This window comes from Oncorhynchus clarkii, chromosome 6, assembly GCF_045791955.1.
Source record: "Oncorhynchus clarkii lewisi isolate Uvic-CL-2024 chromosome 6, UVic_Ocla_1.0, whole genome shotgun sequence".
Taxonomy (NCBI): domain Eukaryota; kingdom Metazoa; phylum Chordata; class Actinopteri; order Salmoniformes; family Salmonidae; genus Oncorhynchus; species Oncorhynchus clarkii.
Genome location: NC_092152.1, coordinates 17,104,639 through 17,128,305, shown reverse-complemented (window position 1 = coordinate 17,128,305; position 23,667 = coordinate 17,104,639). Strand labels below are relative to the sequence as shown.

At 41.0% G+C, this 23,667-nt stretch overlaps 1 protein-coding gene across 4 annotated transcripts in view; it reads right to left on the bottom strand.

Annotated features, from left to right (window-relative positions):
* The window catches only part of LOC139410671 (fibrinogen C domain containing 1a), a 101,870-nt gene that overhangs the window by 23,189 nt on the left and 55,014 nt on the right, over positions 1 to 23,667 (bottom strand). For all 4 annotated transcript variants that reach the window (XM_071156061.1, XM_071156064.1, XM_071156062.1 and 1 more), the window contains one exon: positions 14,054 to 14,150. In XM_071156061.1, coding sequence (XP_071012162.1) covers positions 14,054 to 14,150 — 97 coding nt within the window. The remainder of the gene's footprint in view (positions 1 to 14,053; positions 14,151 to 23,667) is intronic.

Genomic DNA, 23,667 nt, shown 5'->3' with positions numbered 1-23,667 from the left:
GTATCTGTGACCAACAGTATTTTGTTGTATCTGTATTCTCAGGGCCTAATGAATTTATTTAAATTGACTGATTTCTTCATATGAACTGTAACTCAGTAAAATCGTTGAAATTGTTGAATTTTGCGTTAAAATTTTTGTTCGGTGTAACAAGTGACATCAATAAGGGATCATAGCTTTCACCTGGATTCACTTGGTCAGTCAATGTCATGGAAGAGCAAATGTTCTTCATGTTTTGTATTTTCCCCATTCTACGTTGACAAGCAGTTCCCTTATTCCACCACTTGGCACTGTGTATACGCATGGTCATGACCGTGCGTAAATTTACACACACTCTCAAGCAAACACTCATACAGTGGTGGAAAAAGTACCCAACTGTCATACTTGAGCAAAAGTAAAGATACCTTAATAGATAATGATTCAAGCAAAAGTTAAAGTAACCCAGTAAAATTATACTTGAGTAAAAGTCTAAAAGTAATTGGTTTAAAATATACTTAAGTATCAAAAGTAAAATTGTGCGTCGCCCCATGGACCTCCAGGTCGCGGCCGGCTGCGACAGAGCCTGGGCTCGAACCCAGGGTCTCTGGTGGCACAGCTAGCACTGCGATGCAGTGCCCTAGACCACTGTGCCACCCGGGAGGCCCGGATGGCACCATTTTCTTGTTTTTTTAATTTATTTACGGAAGGCCACGGACACACTCCAACATTCAGACATAATTTACAAAAGAAGCATGTGTGTAAAAGTGAGTCCACCAGATCAGAGGCAGTAGGGATGACAAGGGATGTTCGGTTGATAAGTGCGTGAATTTGACTATTTTCCTGTCCTGCTAAGCATTCAAAATGTAACGAGTACTTTGTCAAGGAAAATGTATGGAGTAAAAAGTACACATTTCTTAAGGAATGTAGTGAAGTAAAAGTAGTCAAAAATATAAATAGTAAAGTACAGATATCCCCCCAAAATACTTTAGTACTTTAAAGTATATTTACTTTAGTACTTTACACCACTGCGCTCGTATTGATAAATCTCACACTTTGCATGGAAATGATCCCACGCATGGTTTACCCACATATCTATGCCTACGCGTGAATGACAAATGACTCCCCTGAACTTCTGTACTGGCTATATGATACTGTCGCGTCAAGAGAAATTCAGGAATACAATCAAGCTAAATTCACCCTCAGGAGCATCAACATCTTATCTTCCAGGGCATTGACTTGATTTTGCCTCCTCTAACACATTTGAAGGTAAGACCCAGGTGCAGACAATGTCGAAGTAACAAAAGTGTATTCATTTGAACACGGGCAGGCAAAGGTACTGGATGGCATGCAGGCACAGGGTTAGGGCAGGCAGAAAGGACAAACCCGGGAAAACTAGAAAATAGACAAGGCAGGAGCAAGGGGAAACCCGCTGGTGGGTTTGAGGAACAAAACAAACTCGCACAGACAGACAGAAAACACAGGTATAAGTACCCAGGGAAAAATGGGGAAGATGGGCAACACCTGGAGGGGGGTGAAGACAAGCACAAGGACATGTGAAACAGATCAGGGCGTGACATCCTCGGCTAGTCAGGCATCATCTCTCTCTCATCATTAGCCATTACACCTCTCAGATTAAACTAAAAGGAAAAATGACTGTTGGCGAGTTCTCAACCGCATCAACAAGCTCACACAGACGGAGTAAAAAAAAATCTACCTTTGAAAGTACAAAATGCATTTAATTCAAAACAATCCAAACAATGAATATTCAAGTTGAGATACAGAGGAAACATCACATGGTAAGTGACCAAGATTAGTCAAGGGAAAATAGTTAGGGTATCTGCTTGTAGCTCTGTTCATCTCATTTCCCCGACTTGGAATTCACCTCAGTTGAACACAAGTTGGCTGCAAATTGCAGAGGCATGGATTGGATTGATAAAAAGGCTTAATGGTATGATAGCATATCCATTTTATGCAAAATGGGTTGGCCAAAATAACACTGGTGGTTCTAATTTATTTCAGTCCATTTCTGGACAGTGGAACAAGCAGAGAGTTTCTCGCAGAGTTAGATAAGTAATTAGTCTAAGACAACCACAAAAGCGATTAACGAAACACATTATTAACTTCTTGGTGACAGGGGGCAGTATTTTCACGTCGGGATGAAATGCATGCCCAAATCCAACTGCCTGCTACTCATCCCCAGAAGATAATATATGCATATTATATTATTAGATTTGGATAGAAAACACTCTGAAGTTTCTAAAACTGTTTGAATCATGTCTGTGAGTATAACATAACTTATTTAGCGGGCGAAACCCAGAGGACAAACCATTCAGATTTTTTTGGGGGAGATCACTCTCTTTTCAATGGGTTTTCATTGGGTATCCAGATTTCTAAGGGACCTTCTTACAATTCATATCGCTTCCACTGGATGTCAACAGTCTTTAGAAATTGGTTGAGGTTATTCCTTTGTGTAATGAAGAAGTATGGCCATCTTGAACGAGGGTCACTTGAAGTGTACTGTTAGATAAAGGTGTGTGACCAGAAAGTTAGCTACAGTTTGTTTTCTTCCTGTATTAAACACAGATCATCCCGTCTTCAATTTTAGCGATTATTTACGTTAAAAAATACCTAAAGCTGTATTACAAAAGTAGTTTGAAATGTTTTGGCAAAGTCTACAAGTAACTTTTGAGATATTTTGTAGTCACGTTGTGCAAGATGGAACCGGTGTTTTTCTGGATCAAACGCGCCAAATAAATGGACATTTTGGATATATATAGACGCAATTAATCGAACAAAAGGACCATTTGTGATGTTTATGGGACATATTGGAGTGCCAACAAAAAAAGCTTGTCAAAGGTAAGGCATGAATTATATTATTATTTTTGCGTTTTGTGTCGCACCTGCAGTGTTGAAACATGGTTTCTCTCTTTTGTTTACGGAGGTGCTATCCTCAGATAATAGCATCGTTTGCTTTCGCCGAAAAGCCTTTTTGAAATCTGACATGTTGGCTGGATTCACAACAAGTGTAGCTTTAATTTGCTATCTTGCATGTGTGATTTAATGAAAGTATGATTTTTATAGTAATTTATTTGAATTTGGCGCTCTGCATTTTCCCCGGCTTTTGGCCAGGTGGGACGCGTCCCACATATCCCAGAGAGGTTAACAATGCTGAGCCAAATAATGTTTTATGGCGGGAGAATGGTCCACACGACTCTGTGATTATGTTGGCAAACGACACAACAGGGAATAGCTAATGTCATGGTGGCTCATCTCTATAAAATTCAGTACAATTCGTGAACTTATTCCATCCAACGTAGGAGACACTGGGAGTGGGAACTTGTACATTGTGGGGAAAAAGGCTGATTGGAACCGTATTAGAGACCATTCTTTAATTCACAGGCCTTCACTCTATGGTGTTATTTGACAAGTAGTCAGAGATGAAGGAGTGCTACAGGAGAGGGATTTAGAGAGACCTATAATTAGAATAATCTAGAGGCGAAGATCAAAACTAGTTGTGTGATCAGGAATCACACTAGTATTTTGCTGACAGATATACCATTATGAGAATGTCTCAGACCATTTACACTATCATTTGACATGGAGCTCAATACAATTTATTTTATTTTATTTGATCTATTTCACCTTTATTTAACCAGGTCGGCCAGTTGAGAACAAGTTCTCATTTCCAACTGCGACCTGGCCAAGATAAAGCAAAGCAATGCGACAAAAACAACAACACAGAGTTACACATAAACAAACATACAGTCAATAACACAATATAAAAATCAATGTACAGTGTGTGCAAATGTAGATGAGTAAGGCAATAAATAGGCCATAGAGGTGAAATAATTACAATTTAGCATTAACACTGGAGTGATAGATGTGCAGATGATGATGTGCAAGTAGTGATACTGGGGTGCAAGAGGATAAATAGCAATATGGAAATGAGGTAATTGGGTGTGCTATTTACAGATTGGCTGTGTACAGGTACAGTAAGCTGCTCTGACAGCTGAAGCTTAAAGTTAAAGCTTCAGTGATTTTTGCAATTCATTCCAGTCATTGGCAGCAGAGAACTGGAAGGAAAGGCGGCCAAAGGAAGTGTTGGCTTTGGGGATGACCAGTGAAATATATCTGCTGTAGCGCGTGCTACGGGTGGATGTTGCTATGGTGACCAGTGAGCTGAGATAAGGCGGGGCTTTGCCTAGCAAAGACTTATAGATGACCTGGAGCCAGTGGGTTTGGAGATGAATATGTAGTGAGGGCCAGCCAACGAGAGCATACAGGTCATAGTGGTGGGTTGTATATGGGGCTTTGGTGACGAAACGGATGGTACTGTGATAGACTACATCCAATTTGCTGAGTAGAAGTCAAGGATCGCTGCCCTGCCGAAGTCAAGGATCGGTAGGATAGTCTGTTTTACGAGGGTACGTTTGGCAGCATGATTGAAGGAGACTTTGTTGCGAAATAGGAAGCTGATTCTAGATTTAATTTTGGATTGGAGATGCTTAATGTGAGTCTGGAAGGAGAGTTTACAGTCTAACCAGACACCTAGGTATTTGTAGGTACATACAGTGGGGCAAAAAAGTATTTAGTCAGCCAACAATTGTGCAAGTTCTCCCACTTAAAAAGATGAAAGAGGCCTGTAATTTTCATCATAGGTACACTTCAACTATGACAGACAAAATGAGAAAAAAAATCCAGAAAATCACATTGTAGTGGAATTATGGTGGAAAATAAGTATTTGGTCACCTACAAACAAGCAAGATTTCTGGCTCTCACAGACCTGTAACTTCTTCTTTAAGAGGCTCCTCTGTCCTCCACTCGTTACCTGTATTAATGGCACCTGTTTGAACTTGTTATCAGTATAAAAGACACCTGTCTACAACCTCAAACAGTCACACTCCAAACTCCACTATGGCCAAGACCAAAGAGCTGTCAAAGGACACCAGAAACAAAATTGTGGACCTGCACCAGGCTGGGAAGACTGAATCTGCAATAGGTAAGCAGCTTGGTTTGAAGAAATCAACTGTGGGAGCAATTATTAGGAAATTGAAGACATACAAGACCACTGATAATCTCCCTCGATCTGGGGCTCCACGCAAGATCTCACCCCGTGGGGTCAAAATGATCACAAGAATAGTGAGCAAAAATCCCAGAACCACACAGGGGGACCTAGTGAATGACCTGCAGAGAGCTGGGACCAAAGTAACAAAGCCTACCATCAGTAACACACTACGCCGCCAGGGACTCAAATCCTGCAGTGCCAGACGTGTCCCCCTGCTTAAGCAAGTACATGTCCAGGCCCGTCTGAAGTTTGCTAGAGAGCATTTGGATGATCCAGAAGAAGATTGGGAGAATGTAATATGGTCAGATGAAACCAAAATATAACTTTTTGGTAAAAACTCAACTCGTTGTGTTTGGAGGACAAAGAATGCTGAGTTGCATCCAAAGAACACCATATCTACTATGAAGCATGGGGGTGGAAACATCATGCTTTGGGGCTGTTTTTCTGCAAAGGGACCAGGACGACTGATCCGTGTAAAGGAAAGAATGAATGGGGCCATGTATCGTGAGATTTTGAGTGAAAACCTCCTTCCATCAGCAAGGGCATTGAAGATGAAACGTGGCTGGGTCTTTCAGCATGACGATGATCCCAAACCGGAGTGGCTTCGTAAGAAGCATTTCAAGGTCCTGGAGTGGCCTAGCCAGTCTCCAGATCTCAACCCCATAGAAAATATTTGGAGGGAGTTGAAAGTCTGTGTTGCCCAGCAACAGCCCCAAAACATCACTGCTCTAGAGGAGATCTGCATGGAGGAATGGGCCAAAATACCAGCAACAGTGTGTGAAAACCTTGTGAAGACTTACAGAAAACGTTTGACCTCTGTCATTGCCAACAAAGGGTATATAACAAAGTATTGAGATAAACTTTTGTTATTAACAAAATACTTATTTTCCACCATAATTTGCACATAAATTCATTAAAAATCCTACAATGTGATTTTCTGGATTTCTTTTCTTCTGATTTTGTCTGTCATAGTTGAAGTGTACCTATGATGAAAATTACAGGCCTCATCTTTTTAAGTGGGAGAACTTGCACAATTGGTGGCTGACTAAATACTTTTTTGCCCCACTGTACATTATGGTCAAGATAATTTAGCAATTACAACAATATATTCACTGTTGGTGACCCCTGCTCATAGTTTATATGCTATTGTGAGATATTATTCTAGAAAAATGGAATACAATGTTTTACATTCTCTTTATCTTTCTCCTTCTCCGCCATCCAGAGTTGTTTATAGCGATTTACTTTATGACTATATAAGATTAGGGACTCAGGGAGGGTCTGCAATATAGGGCATACACATATCAGACTAAAAACAGAACTGTAGCTTACATTATTCAATATATTGAGGATAACTTTGCAGCGGCTGTGAACGCCTTATCATTTACTTGCAAGAGCTGTATGTACTTTGAAGGGACTAAATATCAATTTACAACGGACACATCAAGAGAAAAACTTCACCAGTGAATACCTGGCTGAATCTGGTTCCTGACCAATGGATACAACTCATCTGTCAGATCCAAAGGGAGCGCCGGTTTAGGCATTTGCCATGTCTGCACAAACAACGCTATAAAAACACAGGACATCAAACGTGATTGATCCAGCCCATCTCATCACTTTAAGTAAACAATAGTAATCCAACTACACACATACTGCATAACACTCCGAGGCACTCACACACAGAATAAAACAGACATACTGTGACCATTAGTTTGTCAGCAGTATTTAAATTATTTCAATTAATCAACTAATAATCAATCAACTACTAATCAATTAATCAACTGAATGGAAAGACTGTAACGGAAGGGCTGGTGTGTCAAATCAAATCAAATGAAAATGTATTTGTCATATTCTTCGTAAAGATTAGGTGCAGACTAACAGTGAAATGTTTACTTACGGGTCCTTTTTCAACAATGCAGAGTTAAAGATAAAAAATAATAATACAATAAAATAAAATAGTGACAAAAGGAATAAATAAACAGTGAATAAACAATTACAATACCGAGTAAAAATAACATGGCTATATACAGGAAATGCCAGTACCGAGTCGATGTGCAGTGGTACAAAGTAATTGAGGTAGCTATGTACATATAGGTAGGGGTAAAGTGACTAGGCAACAGGATAGATAATGAGCAGTAGCAGCATATGTGATGAGTGTGAAAGTGTGTGTGTGTGTGAGTCACAGGAGGTTGGTGGCTCCTTAATTGGGGAGAGCAGGCTCGTGGTAATGACTGGAGCGGAATCAGTGGAATGTAATCAAATACATGGTTTCCAGGTGTTTCATTCCATTCCATTAGCTTCGTTCCGGCCATTATTATGAGCCGTTCTCCCCTCAGCAGCCTCCACTGGTGTGAGTGTGTGTGTGTAGTCAGTATACATGTGTGCGCATGTTATGGTTATGTGTGTGTGGGCGTATCTAGTGTAAGTATGTGTGAGTGTGTGGGTAGAGTCCAGTGTGCGTGCATAGAGTCAGTGCAGTGTGTGTGTGTGTTTTGAGGGGTCAATGTGTTTAAACCCAGAGAGAGTAGGAAGAGTGGAGCTGTGAGAGAGATAATGCCCGCAGCTCGCTGAGCAATAGCACTCCATAATGACCACTGTGAGGCCTGGAGCGGGACAAGGCTGCAGTATACACACTAACATAACAAATATTTCCATTAGTTTGGTAAATCTTCAACTGCAATTTAATTTTACAATACAATGTTCAATGAATATGTTGATAGTATTGTCAATATACTGTAGATGTGTTTCTCATCTATTCGTATTTTTATTTATTATGGATCCCCATTAGTTCCTGCCAAGACAGCAGCTTCTCCTGGGGTTCAGCAAAATGAAGGCAGTTATACAATTTTAAAAATGTTACAATACCTTCACAACAGATTTCACAACACATTAAGTGAGTGCGTTCAGTTATCGTGTGTGTGTATGCATGTGTCTGTGCCTGTGTTTGTGTGTCATCACAGTCTCCGCTGTTCCATAAGGTGTATTTTTATCTGTTTTTAAAATCTAATTTTACTGCTTGCATAAGTTACTTGATGTGGAATAGAGTTCCATGTAATCATGGGAGAGGAGAGGTTGACTTCATGCCACCAGAGAACTCTTCACAGTCCCCTTCACAGCCCCCAAGTCAAGAACAGACTATGGGGGGCGTGCCTCCCATAGTCTGTTCTTGACTTGGGGAATGTGAAGAGACCTTTGGTGGCATGTTTTGTGGGATATCTGAGCTGTTTTTTGCCAGTAGTTCAAAAGACAGCTCGGTGCATTCAACATGTCAATACCTATCAAAAATACAAGTAGTGATGAAGTCAATCTCTCCTCCACTTTGAGCCAGGAGAGATTGACATGCATATTTTTAATGTTAGCTCCCCATGTACATTTAAGGACCAGCCGTGCTGCCCTATTCTGAGTCAATTGCAATTTTCCTGATTCCCTCTTTGATCACAAGACTGAACAGTAGTCCAGGTGTGACAAAACTAAGGCCTGTAGGACCTGCCATGTTGATAATACTGTTAAGAAGGCAGAGCAGCGCTTTATTATGGACAGAATTCTCCCCATCTTAGCTACTGTTGTATCAATCTGATAGTTTACAATCCAGGGTTACTCCAAGCAGTTTAGTCACCTCAACTTGCTCAATTTCCACATTATTCATTACAAGATTTAGTTGAGGTTTGGGGTTCAGTGAATGACTGGTCCCAAATACAATGCTTTTAGTTTTTGAAATATTTAGGAGTACCTTATTCCTTGCCAACCATTTTGAAACAAACTACAGCTCTTTGTTAAGTGTTGAAGTAATTTCAGTCACTGTAGTAGCTGATGTGTATAGTGTTGAGTCATCCGCATACATAGACACACTGGCTTTACTCATGAAGATTGAAAAAAGTAACGGGCCTAGACAGCTGCCCTGGGGAATTCCTGATTCTTCCTGGATAATGTTGGAGAGGCTTTCATTCAAAAACACTCTCTGTGCAAAGAACTATAGATCATGCATCAAATAATGTCCCAAAGCTAATTCCTCCATTAACCCCACAGTCGATTGATGCACCTGTGCGTCACATGTTGATGTAATTTTGAATATTGAATAGCTCCCTGTGTGTTTCTGCTAGTACTTGCCATTTCTTGTAGTGGCTGCAGCTCAATCCCCTCTTTCCGCCAATATAAAGTTTGTGAAAGCGGCCTTTTTCTACACATGAGAAGATGCAGACAAGAAAATTGTTTCGCTCTAAAACATCCACAAGCTTTACGGCTCTCAACTGAACTTGCTGGCGCAGACGTCCTAATTGTGAAGAGGTCTTCTCACAAAACCAACTATTCAGACCGAAACATTTGAGCTACAAACTACTATGTCACCAATATCGAAAGGGGAGACTCACAAACACGAGTGTCGGTTGTTTTGTGCTACAAATCACACAGTCATCTGAAGGTAACCCAATACCGGGCTGTAAAAATGGCGCAACTGTCACGCCTGCTCCAGCTCCCGATCTCTGGCGCTCGAGGGCGGCCCATCATTATGCACACCTGTCACCATCATTGCGGACATCTGTGCTTCATGGGACTCACCTGGACTCTATTATCTTATTGATTGCCTCCCCTATATCTGTCACTTCCTCAGTTTCTTCCCCGTGTCTGCATTAATGTTGTTTTGTTCCCCTTGTCCAGACACTGTCCTTGTTTTGTTTCATGTCCGTTATTTATTAAATATTCACTCTCTGTGCTTGCTTCTCGTCTCCCAGCGTCTGTCCTCACAACAACGTTGTGAGGGGGTAAAAAGTGTCACGAATAATGTGACCAAACATGGGTAATGTTTTATATATATACAGTATCTCTTAGATATAGGACAGACACTTCAAAACCTTAGTCCTTATGATGTATTTTTGACTGTTTTGCCACAATTGTTATTCAATGTGTTTCTATGGGCTGTAGCACTAAAGAACAAATTCAATATTTTATCAAATCATTTTGATATAAATTATTTTTTAGACCTACAGGGCTCCTAAAATTCCAAATCAAATGGTTAAATGATAAATTGTATGACTACCTTAAAACAATTCCATATGTTCGCTTAGGAGATATTCCGATCTAAGGGCTTAGACCTACATGAATGGCAGAACGCTTAGCTGTGAAATAGAGTCTATTTATACTATACAGTATGTGTTTTCATATTTGACACATATTTGAAATGTGCATATTTAAGATGGCAACAAATCATCTAGGCAATTTAAAAAACCTAGCTACAGTACAACAGCTAGCTTAAACAAAGAACAATCACTACCACAATAGCAGTTAGTCCTGAGAGAAAGGAATTATGTAAGTAATGATCAACAGCAGAAAGTCTTGTTATCACATTTCCCATCAGAGTTCAGTGGTTTATAATGGGCCCATTAGTAAAAAAAGTGGGCTGCATAGTGTGGTATGAGAAGAGCTATTCTGCAAAGACTCCATATCCTACTCTCTGTGCAGTTGTTCAAATTCTAATGGGAAGAGATGCAAGGTGACTGAATCATGCACCAAGGCTTATGAAATTGCTTATCTAAGCTTATTGAAATCAATTGAACTCTAAATTTGAATATGAAAACAAAGAGTACAAGTGAGTGAGAAAGAAAGAAACCAGGGAGTTTGTAGAAGGATTACGAAGTTACAGAGACAGCATTCCATTAGGTGAAACAGGGGCAATGGCCTGACAAGACAACCTGTCATGGCCACATCCGACTAGCCTGTTTTCCCTAGCCTGGGTCATGTTCAATACGGCACGCAACGGAAAACGTTTTAAAACGTTTTGCAACAGAAAACGAAAATGAGTGTGTCTTACTGAACGTAAGTCCCTCCCTTTTTTGTTAGTTCCTCAGGCTATCAAAGCTTTCTTTTCACATTGTCCTTTCCAGCAACTGTGGTGGCTGTGCAGCCAGTTCCAGCAACTAGTGTGGCTACCTGGCCAGCACAGCACAGCACAGCACAGCTCGGCACAGCACAGCTCAGCACAGCACAGCACAGCTCGGCACAGCACAGCACAGCTCGGCTAGGCTTAGCTCAGTAGTGTGAAAAAGTTATTTGAATTCCAGTCCAAAACAGACCTTATGATCCACATCATGGCAATTCAAATTGGTGGAAGAAAACCCCATGCGGATGTGAAAACTTAACCGGCTATCCTTATTTACTCACCTCTTCTTTTTTTTTGTTTTGAATTTTACCCCGTTTTCTCCCCAATTTCGTGGTATCCAAATGTTTAGTAGCTACTATCTGGTCTCATCGCTACAACTCCCGTACGGGCTCAGGAGAGACGAAGGTTGAAAGTCATGCGTCCTCCGATACACAACCCAACCAAGCCGCACTGCTTCTTAACACAGCGCGCATCCATCCCGGAAGCCAGCCGCACCAATGTGTCGGGGGAAACACCGTGCACCTGGCAACCTTGGTTAGCGCCCACTGCACCCGGCCCGCCACAGAGTCCCACGCAGAGCCTGGGCGCGCAACTCACCTCTTCTTAAGTTAATGCAAAAAGTATGCAGTCAAATTAATTATGCATTCATCTCATCGGTGCAAGGCACTTGTTAGACCAAAATCTCACCTCACAGTTTCTCATTTGAATCAGTTGCTATAGCTGAAATAGAGTATTATGGCAAAAAAACATATCCCCAAAAGACATTTGGGTCAAGAACAGTAGCCTACCCAGTTCATCGAAATATGTCACTTCATACATTAACAATAGAGGTGCTTAAAACACCTTCTAATGGACTGTTATTTTTCAGTATGAAGACATTCGTGGAAATTTGGTCCCTGCCTGTCCCTGGGACCTGTGTTCTTCTAAACGAGCAGAGTGATGAGATTGTATCGCTAGCAGCACACTCTCTGGCCCTCATTCTCCAGCATGCAGTGCTTAATGAGCAACAAGGCATTACTATGCAGACTGTGATCAATACGCCAGGAGGCATTGGCAGGCATGGCCCATGTCATTAATGAATTACTGGGAGAGAAGAATGTAATATGTGCTGACAGGCCAGGCAGGTAAAATGACTGCAGTTATGATAGGTGTCGTGTTGTTATGTTATGACTGTCATAATCACGTCATGGCAGTTGTGTCAGGTCCCCCCCACTTGATCTTCAATAATCCCTCTTACCCTTGCAGACCACTGGAACTGGAGCTTAACGTTTGTGTCTACATGCTTGTGTCTCTATGTGTTGGCACTGGTCATATATTGGCATGCTGAGTAAAGGATCTGAGTTTTATAGGAGAATATTGGTATTAAGTTTTTGATCACCAATTTAAATTCCTTATTTGAAAATGACTGATAAAAGAGATTGCTTATCTGAAGTCCTCTGCTAGGTTGGTTTTGACTGAATATGCTAATGCTTTACCAAATAAAAATATGGAATTGCATTTTCAAACATACCCTTTGATGACTTAAAAATACAAATATTAATATTCATATCTCCACAATATCAAAATAACACATAGTTTCATATTTCAGGCAAATTCTTATGCTGCAAGACAAATTTGTATTTTCCTGAAATGAATCTGCAGGATCATATTGCTACGACCATAAACAGTTATTTGGATAACATCAGTAATAAGTCAGCTAACTTAAACTTATAATATTTTTGATTTAGCAACATAATGTGTTAAGTGTGTGTGTGAGTGTGTGTGTGAGAGTGTGTGTGAGAGTGAGTGTGTGTGTGTGTGTGTGTGTGTGTGTGTGTGTGTGTGTGTGTGTGTGTGTGTGTGTGTGTGTGTGTGTGTGTGTGTGTGTGTGTGTGTCTGTGTGGTAGGTGGGATCATCTTCCAAGTGGAGGTGACCACAGTCTTCTCAGGCATTTGGATAAGGGACAAGCTTTATCCAAGGGATGGGATCTATGTACAATTTACTGACAGGTCCCATACTGAAACCCTGGATCAAAACAGATGGTGCCCGTAAAGTGAATGCTCTCAAAAGTTACGATATTGATCAAGTTTTACATTTGTCATGTCTGTTGAACCCCTCCTCCTCGATGCTTCCCACAGTACATAAACAGTGCTCTGATGTGCCTGTAGGTAAAATAACTTTCAGAACATGTGGTGGGCAGCAATTTTCCTCTTTTCTGTTCCTCTCTTGGAGAATTCAATCTGGACATGCTGATGCTTTGTGGCAGGCCTGTCATTTTCAATCCTCCAACCCTGAATTAGGGCTCCGGTTCACTCACTGAGGGCAAACAAAAAACACACAAGCACCCATGCAAGCACACACTACACTCCACCTACACAATCTTGTATTCACATACTTCAGGCCACAAAGAGGAGAAACAGTGAGGACGAGCTGGGGCCAAACGGGGGGCCTCACCCTGTCCAATCCCCAAATGGCACCCTTATTCGCTATATAGTGCACTACTTTTGACCAGAGCCTGATAGGTGGAATGTACAAGAGGAAACAAACTCAATTATGCCCCTAAAGCGTCAGTGTCCCAAAGAGGCAACTTGAGAAATGAATCATATAAACACCGTATGCAGATTTCTTTTTGGTGAGGTAGCAACACCCAGTATTAAATGCCACAAGGAAAAGAGCTACTCAACTTCTTTATATCTTCACACACACAGACACACGCACACACACACAAACATGCAATTGCTCTCAGCTGGTCCCTTTAGGCTTCCCTGTAGATCCTCAGCTAAAGCAAAAGACCAAGTTGTTTGCTACACCAGATGTGTAACTTTTACAGAGCGTGAGACACTCCTACTCATGAATGAAACCTGAGAGGATGGAGCTGCTTAGTGTAACTCTGTGCTTCTACGCTTCTGGTGTTACAGGTAAAATACCTACTGTTTTCACAACAACCCAGTGTAGCTTCTGTGTAGGTGTTCATTTGATTCAGCTGTCTTGTCTGCTTGAAATTGTTGTTCTAGTGTGTGGAAGAGGTTTTGGTATTACACACCTAAATAAAATGTTCTCCTTTCTTCATGGGCAGACTTTGGAAATGTGACAAGAACGTGAAGCATTATCGAACCAATGGAGGGAGTCATACATGGTACTGGTCCTGTTTATCAGTGCTCACCAAGCCAGTGCTCCCCTGTGATCTTGCCGAAGCCGTCGCGGTATGCGTCCCATGCTCGGAAGAAGTTCACTGCGCCGTCCTCTCTGCGCTGAATGACCTGGGAGGAAGAACATAAGAAACACCCCATATTATTACCATGACAACATTTCAGGATATTGTTGTGTGAATACGAATGCCCAAATGCAACCTAATCCAGGGCTGTATTAATTAGTGTACACCATATGAAATTGCAACAGAAAATGATCTTATTGGATGAGCTCAAGTAGTCCCTACCTGTTTCAGTCTGTTTTCTTCTGTTGGGTGCCTAGGGAGTATACGAATTTGAATGGTTGGTTTGCCAGACCCATTTAGTGAAAATACCATTGGAAATGCCATATCATGTCAACATATCTTTCTCCTAAATGTCTCAGACACTGTGCTCGATTGGCATTAGAAACAAGACCAAAACACCATCTGTCACAAGTTTCCGATCATCCTTTAATTCATTTTGCTTTCTTAAAAAAGCTGAAAGCTACGAAAACCCATAGCGAACATAAAACAATGCTCTTTCCTCTGAGAGGTTGGTCTTTGTCTTTGGTATGCAACGGTCCTTTTGAAATCAAGAGAAAACAAACATTTTAACATTCAAACGGCACAATATTGGGATGCCTGACAATGTGAATAGCTCCAGAAAGTCTGTGTAAACTGTGTGGTCCCTGGTAAGGCTGCTAGGATGCTGATGCATGGCTGGAATTAGAAGTGAGCTTGAGACACTAATTGACTCCTGATCCCTTTATAGACGATTAATCAGTCAGGCACTGGATCAATGGCCGATGAAAATGCCAGCGGAGGCAAGGGTCGCCATCAATGTAAATGAGCCCCCCCCCCCCCCCCCCCCTCTCACATGTTCCACACCACCAACCCAAGGAGCCACAGCCAGGAGAGAGGCCACACACACGTTGACTGAAAAACAAATACGTTGTGACAGAGGACCCGTCCATGTGAAATGTAATTATGATAGTGATACAGTCGGAGCGTTATTCTTCCGAGTACTTTGCTAAAAATGCCTCACAGCATTCCCATCTCTAGCCCAGTCATCAGTGATCCATTGGAGAAGCTCAAGTAATCAATGTTACTAAAGGTAAGGCTCTTTTAAAGCATGTGGCGCCTAATGACTAACTGTACATCTATTCCTCTTAATATTCATATGTTTTACTGTCACATACCGTACACAGGATAGGTGCAGTGAAATGTGTTGTTTTACAGGGTCAGCCATAGCAGTATGATAGGTGCAGTGAAATGTGTTGTTTTACAGGGTCAGCCATAGTAGTACAGTGCCCCTATAGAAAATTAGGGTTAAGTGCCTTGCTCAAGGGCACATCGACAGGTTTTTCACCTTGTCGGCTCTTTGAACCAGCAACCTTTTGGTTACTGGCTCAATGCGCTAATGGCTAGGTCAATGTCATTTGATGTGTTTAATCATGTAGCAGCATGCACACTTTGAAGAGCGCTGACCTTGGTCATGAGATCTGTGAAAACACCCTAATTCTCTCAATAAAGGATGCCAACATTCTGGGCAGGTGCTTCGGGCTACATTCAAAATTAATATGTAGAGGCCTCACTGAGAATATATCTGTTCTCTCCTCCTACCCCCGCTCCAACCCACCACGAAACCCAATACATTTGACTTATTCACTCTAATCTGTGGAAATGCTCAACTAGCCACCTCTCGATGCTTAATCTGTCCCAATCACCACGGCACCTTGTGTAAACCAGGTGATTAAAATAAAGGCAAATTCTCATGTTTTAATAAATATTTGATGAGCTGGGATATGAATATTCCCATCAGAGGGCCTGATGCTGGCTTCAAATGAAGGGGTGTTCAGACGGCATAAAGAAACCGGGCTGGCATATCAGGCTGGCTGACACAGTCCTGGGCGTTGGGAGAGATAGAGAGATGGGAAATTGGGGGATGATTGATGGGTATAGCTACGGGGCACTTGTAATAACGTTGCTGAGAAAAGCGCTGACTCGAAAGCCCCACATGCTGGGTAAACACTAAAAAGAAATATGTTATTGTGTCATGAAATCCAAAGGGGCGGGTGTACTCCTCGCTCCCTCCCCTGTCTCTGATGTGTCTGTTTGTTGTGCCTCGCCGTAAAGAGTGAGTCCCGAAAGCAATTTCACCTGTTCCAATGAATCTCTTTGCCAGCCCCCAATACAGAGCAGTCATTCAGTCATTCACAGTAAAGCGCCATGCTAGATGACAGCATCTTGGAGAAAAAGAGATGACACACTTTGTCTGACAGGCACAGCATCGGAAGAGGCATGGTCTTCTTACACATTCCACAATATGGTATTAGTTCACATAATCACTTGAATAATGTGTCCTGTGTATGTGAGAAGAGCTAAACCTTTTACTGCAGTGGGCTGAATCAGGGTCACACGAAGTGTTTCTTTGTAGTCAAACAAATCTAATTTGAAACAAATGTATACACCTCACACACATGGTTATGGGCTTAAAAAAAGAAGACACCTGTACCATGTCAGATATAGAGTTGAAATGTATTACATTTTGAATTTGCATCCCAATATTACACTTGATATACATTACGGAAGACTGAAATATGACTAAACGTTTGCAATAGAAAGGGCTACTGATTCCATCGCCAGTCGTCGCTCTCAATCTGTCTGGTATGTTTGTGTGGTCTGCTCTGCTCAGAATGTGTTGAGAACTCCAGACTCCCATAGTTTAGCTCTTCATTAACAGCATGTTGGGATGGTACAGCTGCCATGGACATGAGGCAGTGGTGGATAATCTCTTGTGGATTCAAATGTAACTTTCCTATGGTCTAGTAGGCCCATCATCCCAGCAAACAGAGAGCATTCCAACAAAGTTATACAGCGTTCCATTGCGTGCCCAATTAGGTTTCCAGCTAATGACAACATCCCATTAATGTTTTTAAAATGAAAACTTAATTGAATAAACATTAGTAGAAGGACATGTGACAATGGTTTCTGGAATGTGTTATCCGTATGTATGTTCATAGAGATAACGTCATAGTCATGTCATGGGAACATCCATGGAAACCTCAAAAGTTCTGGGAAAGCTTGCCATTTTAACGTTCTCAAAACATGCCTACTAATTTTCTGGGTATACATAGGTAAATAGAAATGATGTTGGGATGGCGCATGGCAACGATGGAAGAGCTGGCTACATTACATACAGTATAGGACTAGGCTACTCCTAATCACTTTCAAAACGTTTGTATTTGGAAGAAGACGAGAGATACAGTGTACTTTAGGAGAGATTAAAGGGGACCTGAGAATGATGGTGAATATTTAAGTCATGATGGAATGTCACTTTGTTGATTTTCATAACATAAGAAGTTCCAGATGAATCACTTTAGGAATATGTTTCATTCAACTCGGAGGAAAATACTGCATAAATGTTTATAAAACAAAAAAATTACAATCGCATCTGATAGATATTGTTTTGTTCTGTCATCCTTTTATTATGTCTCAAAACATAATATTTCTCTTTGGCACAAATCTCGGCACTCAGAATGATTATTAAAAGCTAGTTTCATATTACCCTAATGCACCAGCATGAGACATTAGAAAGTCTGTGGCTTGAGTTTCTGCGGTGTGTACTTGGTGTGTTGTAGGGCTCAGCTGTTGAAAGCCTGAATTCATACTTCTCAAACAAAACCACACAGTGCAAAAACACAAGAATCAAATCATGTCATTGGAATATTCCCAGGAAGACTCTTGGAGCAGCCAATACTGGCAGAGTAGAATAGCATGCCAATCTTCTGGTTTTTAAAAGGAGAGGCCTTTCCAATGCCAACAAACATGCCCTCTTCTTGTCAATCTGGCAGGGAATATTAGACACCACACGGCGCCGAGGTGAGGATTTGATAACGTACTGTACTCCCCCAGAGCTGTCAATCAACTGAGACAGTGGACTTAGCCGTTCTCCTGAAGCTGCTGCACTGACCTAAACGACTGCTAATACTACTACGACTGCTAATACTACAACTACTGTTACTAAGACTACTGATATGACTACTGCAACTATGCCTATTACTAATAAAACTATTGTTACTAAGACTACTGATATGACTACTGCAACTATGCCTATTACTAATAAAACTATTGTTACTAAGACTACTACTATTATGCCTTTTACTAATAAACTGCTGTTACTAAGACAACTGATACAATGCCTACTACTAATACTACTGTTACTAAGACAACTGATATTATGCTACTATGCCTATTACTAATACAACTACTGTTACTAAGACTACTGCTACTATGCCTACTACTAATATATTGATACTAAGACTAAGGCTACTACTACTAATACAACTACTGTTACTAAGACTACTACTATTATGCCTTTTACTAATAAACTGCTGTTACTAAGACAACTGATACAATGACTACTGCTACTATGCCTTTTACTAATACAACTACTGTTACTAAGACTACTGCTACTATGCCTACTACTAATAGACTACTGCTACTACTATTGCTACTACTACTATTAATACAACTACTGTTACAAAGAATACTGCTACTACTACTACTGCTACTATCCCTACTACTAATACAACTACTGTTACTAAGACTACTGCTACTATGTCTATTACTAACACAACTACTGTTACTAAGACTACTGCTACTATGCCTACTACTAATACTATTGTTACTAAGACTACTGCTACTATGTATATTACTAACACAACTACTGTTACTAAGATTACTGCTACTACAACTACTAATACAACGCCTACTACTAACACAACTACTGTTACTAAGACTACTGCTACTATGCCTATTACTAACACAACTACTGTTACTAAGACTACTGCTGCTACAATTAATACAACTATTGTTACAAAGAATACTGCTACTACAACTACTAATACAACGCCTACTACTAACACAACTACTGTTACTAAGACTACTGCTACTATGCCTATTACTAACACAACTACTGTTACTTAGACTACTACTACTGCTACTACTACTAATACCACTACTGTTACCAGTGGCAACCCGTCATTCAGGGCTGTTTTGAGCCCCACATTTTTTTGGTGGGGGGGCTTGTCTGTTTTGCATGTTATTTTGGCATTAATACGTGTCACATATCAGTTTTAAACAACGTAAAAAAAACAATATACAGTGTATCATTGAGCTAATAATGCCGCATTCAAACCTGAGCTGTGTTCGAATACCCATACTAACATAGTGTAATGAAACAGGCAGGGAGCAGGTCTCGAACCCTCGACCTTCTAGCCCGAAGTCCAGCACGCTATCGACTGTGCCGCAAAAGTATGCTCGAGCGGCAGAGTCGATATCCGTGCTTATAAACCCAGGGTCGTTGCATTACTCCCTCCTTTCAAAGAGTGTGTCCTCGCGCTAGCTTGCAACTCAACGTCTTATAGGAACGCGCTCACATGCCAAGCACACGCACTGTCGTGGATGCAAGGTCCGATCACTTCTGACACCAATGTAATGAAACAGCAGGGAGCAAGTCTTGAACCCTCGACCTTTGTGCTATCGACTGTGCCGCAAAAGCATGCTCGTGTGGCAGAGTCGATATCTGCGCTTATAAACTCAGGGTTGTTACAATACCGTATACTACATACTTAATGAGTATGGGTGTTTGAATATACTACATACAACAGTATATACTATTAGTTAATTTTAGTAAACTGTAAACGAACTGTATCGTTTCAGTTGAGCGTACTAGAGCTTCACCTGTCTCCCGGAAGTTGATGCTGTTGCTATGAAACCTCTTGCTAGCTTGTTAGCATAAAAATTGACTAGCTAAACATTTTACGATTTCGGTTGTGTTCGTAAATTCAATCTGGAGTGCCAGAGTGCGCTCTGGCCGTTCGTAAATCTAGAGCGTTGTCAGATTATCCGTTCACACTGGACACTCTGGCGAATGAGTAGAATGGCAGTCAAGCACCCAAGCTAACTGGCTAACGTTGGCTAGCTACTTCCAGACACAAATGAGACTGAGAGAACATCTCACTCTGACCATTTTACTCGCCCTAGCAGAGCTTGTTAGGCTGTTTTCATGTTATCTAGAGTGTTGGTGACTGACTGTAACTGTGCTGCTGGCAACAATTTAATTTGGCTTTAATTCACCGACTTTTACTGACACCGGCCATATTCAACAGGTGTTGAGCATTCGTAAATGAATCAGTTATTCTGTGCGAGAGTGCTCTGAAATCGGAGTAGATAGCCAGAATGAACAATGTCGATTGAAACACACAATGAATATTTCACTTAGCTAAGAATGATGTGAATAATCAGGTCAATAAACATTGGTTAGTTAGTTAGATAGCAGATAGTTAATAATACTGCCTGGCAAGTTTGATGTATTAGTAGCCAACTAATGTTAGGCAGCAACAGTGGCTGCTCCACTAAAAGTTTTGCGATTAAGCTGTGGTACTTAGAGGTGATTTGTGGTTTAGTACGGTACCCTGCGTCATATCTTCATTGCTCCAGACCAGCGCAAGGGGGAGTTAGAGCACTGGTTATGCTTTTGGGTCCTACTGTGTCTCTAACTGACAATGAATGGGCGACATAAACCTAACTAGAAACTGATAATTGTGCACGACTTCAGTATTATTACTAAAACTGTTGTTACACTAAGGTTTTTATTCTTCTATTTTGTTAGGATTATTTTGCTCTTACTGTAGTAGTGTAGGCCACTCCCGACCAGTCATGTTGTACAGCGCCTGAGTGGTGCAAAGTGTAAGACACTGCATAGCAGTGCAAGTTGTGTTGATACAGATGCTGGTTCAATACCTGTGCTGGCCTCAACTGGGAGACCCATGAGATGGGTCTGGTTTCTCTCCCTCTAAACTGAAATAAATAACAGACTGGCTTTATTTACAAATTAGTAACAATGTCTTACCCCATGTTCAAGAATGGCCTTTTTCTCGCTCATTTTAGGTTATTTGAAAAAAATATATAATAATCTCCAAAATATTGTTATTTTTTAAACAAAGCGATTATTATTATTATTACTATTAATTTAGAATTATATAAACACCCCTTGGATATTCTCACATATATATTATTAACCCTGTTAATAGCAGGACAATATATATTGGTCATGGCTCCCGAGTTGCACACAATGGGATTTCCTTGCAGTTCTCCAGCTGTATCCACAGAAAGCGCGCAAGGTTCAAGGCACGAGGGCAGGGGGCACGGGATGGGCCTGCAGTGCCGAGCACAGAAGACGGACCTAGCCCAGGGCCATTACGGCTGTTAGCAGGTAGCTGGACAATAGACTTGCCTAGAAGGAGGGTAGGTGGAGAATTCTATCGTCAAATGTATTTCTTCAGTTAGGTTGGCTGTATCACAACCGGCCGTGATTGGTTGCAATTATAGTTTAGTATACCGGAAAAGATAAAGCAAATAATACAACAAAAAGTATTATTATGTATCACATCCGACCGTGATTGGGAGTCCCACAGAGCGGTGCACAATTGGTCCTGCGTTTCTCTCCCTCTAAAAACAGAAATACATGTTTTGGCCTTTACAAATATTATTTGGGTTAGGGTTAGGGTTAGGGTTAGGGTTAAAATCGCTCACTTACATTTAAAAAAAACAAAATAACCTCCAAAATATCGTTATACAGTGCCTTGCGAAAGTATTCGGCCCCCTTGAACTTTGCGACCTTTTGCCACATTTCAGGCTTCAAACATAAAGATATAAAACTGTATTTTTTTGTGAAGAATCAACAACAAGTGGGACACAATCATGAAGTGGAACGACATTTATTGGATATTTCAAACTTTTTTAACAAATAAAAAACAGAACATTTGGGCGTGCAAAATTATTCAGCCCCTTTACTTTCAGTGCAGCAAACTCTCTCCAGAAGTTCAGTGAGGATCTCTGAATGATCCAATGTTGACCTAATGATGATAAATACAATCCACCTGTGTGTAATCAAGTCTCCGTATAAATGCACCTGCACTGTGATAGTCTCAGAGGTCCATTAAAAGCGCAGAGAGCATCATGAAGAACAAGGAACACACCAGGCAGGTCCGAGATACTGTTTTGAAGAAGTTTAAAGCCGGATTTGGATACAAAAAGATTTCCCAAGCTTTAAACATCACAAGGAGCACTGTGCAAGCGATAATATTGAAATGGAAGGAGTATCAGACCACTGCAAATCTACCAAGACCTGGCCGTCCCTCTAAACTTTCAGCTCATACAAGGAGAAGACTGATCAGAGATGCAGCCAAGAGGCCCATGATCACTCTGGATGAACTGCAGAGATCTACAGCTGAGGTGGGAGACTCTGTCCATAGAACAACAATCAGTCGTATATTGCACAAATCTGGCCTTTATGGAAGAGTGGCAAGAAGAAAGCCATTTCTTAAAGATATCCATAAAAAGTGTTGTTTAAAGTTTGCCACAAGCCACCTGGGAGACACACCAAACATGTGGAAGAAGGTGCTCTGGTCAGATGAAAACAAAATTGAACTTTTTGGCAACAATGCAAAACGTTATGTTTGGCGTAAAAGCAACACAGCTGAACACACCATCCCCACTGTCAAACATGGTGGTGGCAGCATCATGGTTTGGGCCTGCTTTTCTTCAGCAGGGACAGGGAAGATGGTTAAAATTGATGGGAAGACGGATGGAGCCAAATACAGGACCATTCTGGAAGAAAACCTGATGGAGTCTGCAAAAGACCTGAGACTGGGACGGAGATTTGTCTTCCAACAAGACAATGATCCAAAACATAAAGCAAAATCTACAATGGAATGGTTCAAAAATAAACATATCCAGGTGTTAGAATGGCCAAGTCAAAGTCCAGACCTGAATCCAATCGAGAATCTGTGGAAAGAACTGAAAACTGCTGTTCACAAATGCTCTCCATCCAACCTCACTGAGCTCGAGCTGTTTTGCAAGGAGGAATGGGAAAAAATGTCAGTCTCTCGATGTGCAAAACTGATAGAGACATACCCCAAGCGACTTACAGCTGTAATCGCAGCAAAAGGTGGCGCTACAAAGTATTAACTTAAGGAGGCTGAATAATTTTGCACACCCAATTTTTCAGTTTTTGATTTGTTAAAAAAGTTTGAAATATCAAAAAAATGTCGTTCCACTTCATGATTGTGTCCCACTTGTTGTTGATTCTTCACAAAAAAATACAGTTTTATATCTTTATTTTTGAAGCCTGAATTGTGGCAAAAGGTCGCAAAGTTCAAGGGGGCCGAATTCTTTCGCAAGGCACTGTATATTATCAAGTTGATGGCACAGTCATATAGCCCGGCACCTACATAAAGCTGAGTGACTCACTAATTCATGGCTTTGGATCAAAATAAATAAGTACCAACATTAATTCTGATAGTCTTTAATAAAGAAATGGTTTGGTTATCCTGACCTGGTCACCATGTACAGTATTATAATATGCCATTATGGGCTATTAGCAGGACAATATACCTTTACCAACACCAAGTATTTTGATACATTGTGGATGGGACCTCCCCAGAAGAGCAGCTGTCACCGCATCCCAATGCAAAATACGTTGGTACAGATATCCGCATATTAAAGTTAGAAGCAAAAGTATTTGAAGCAATAGCCTACAA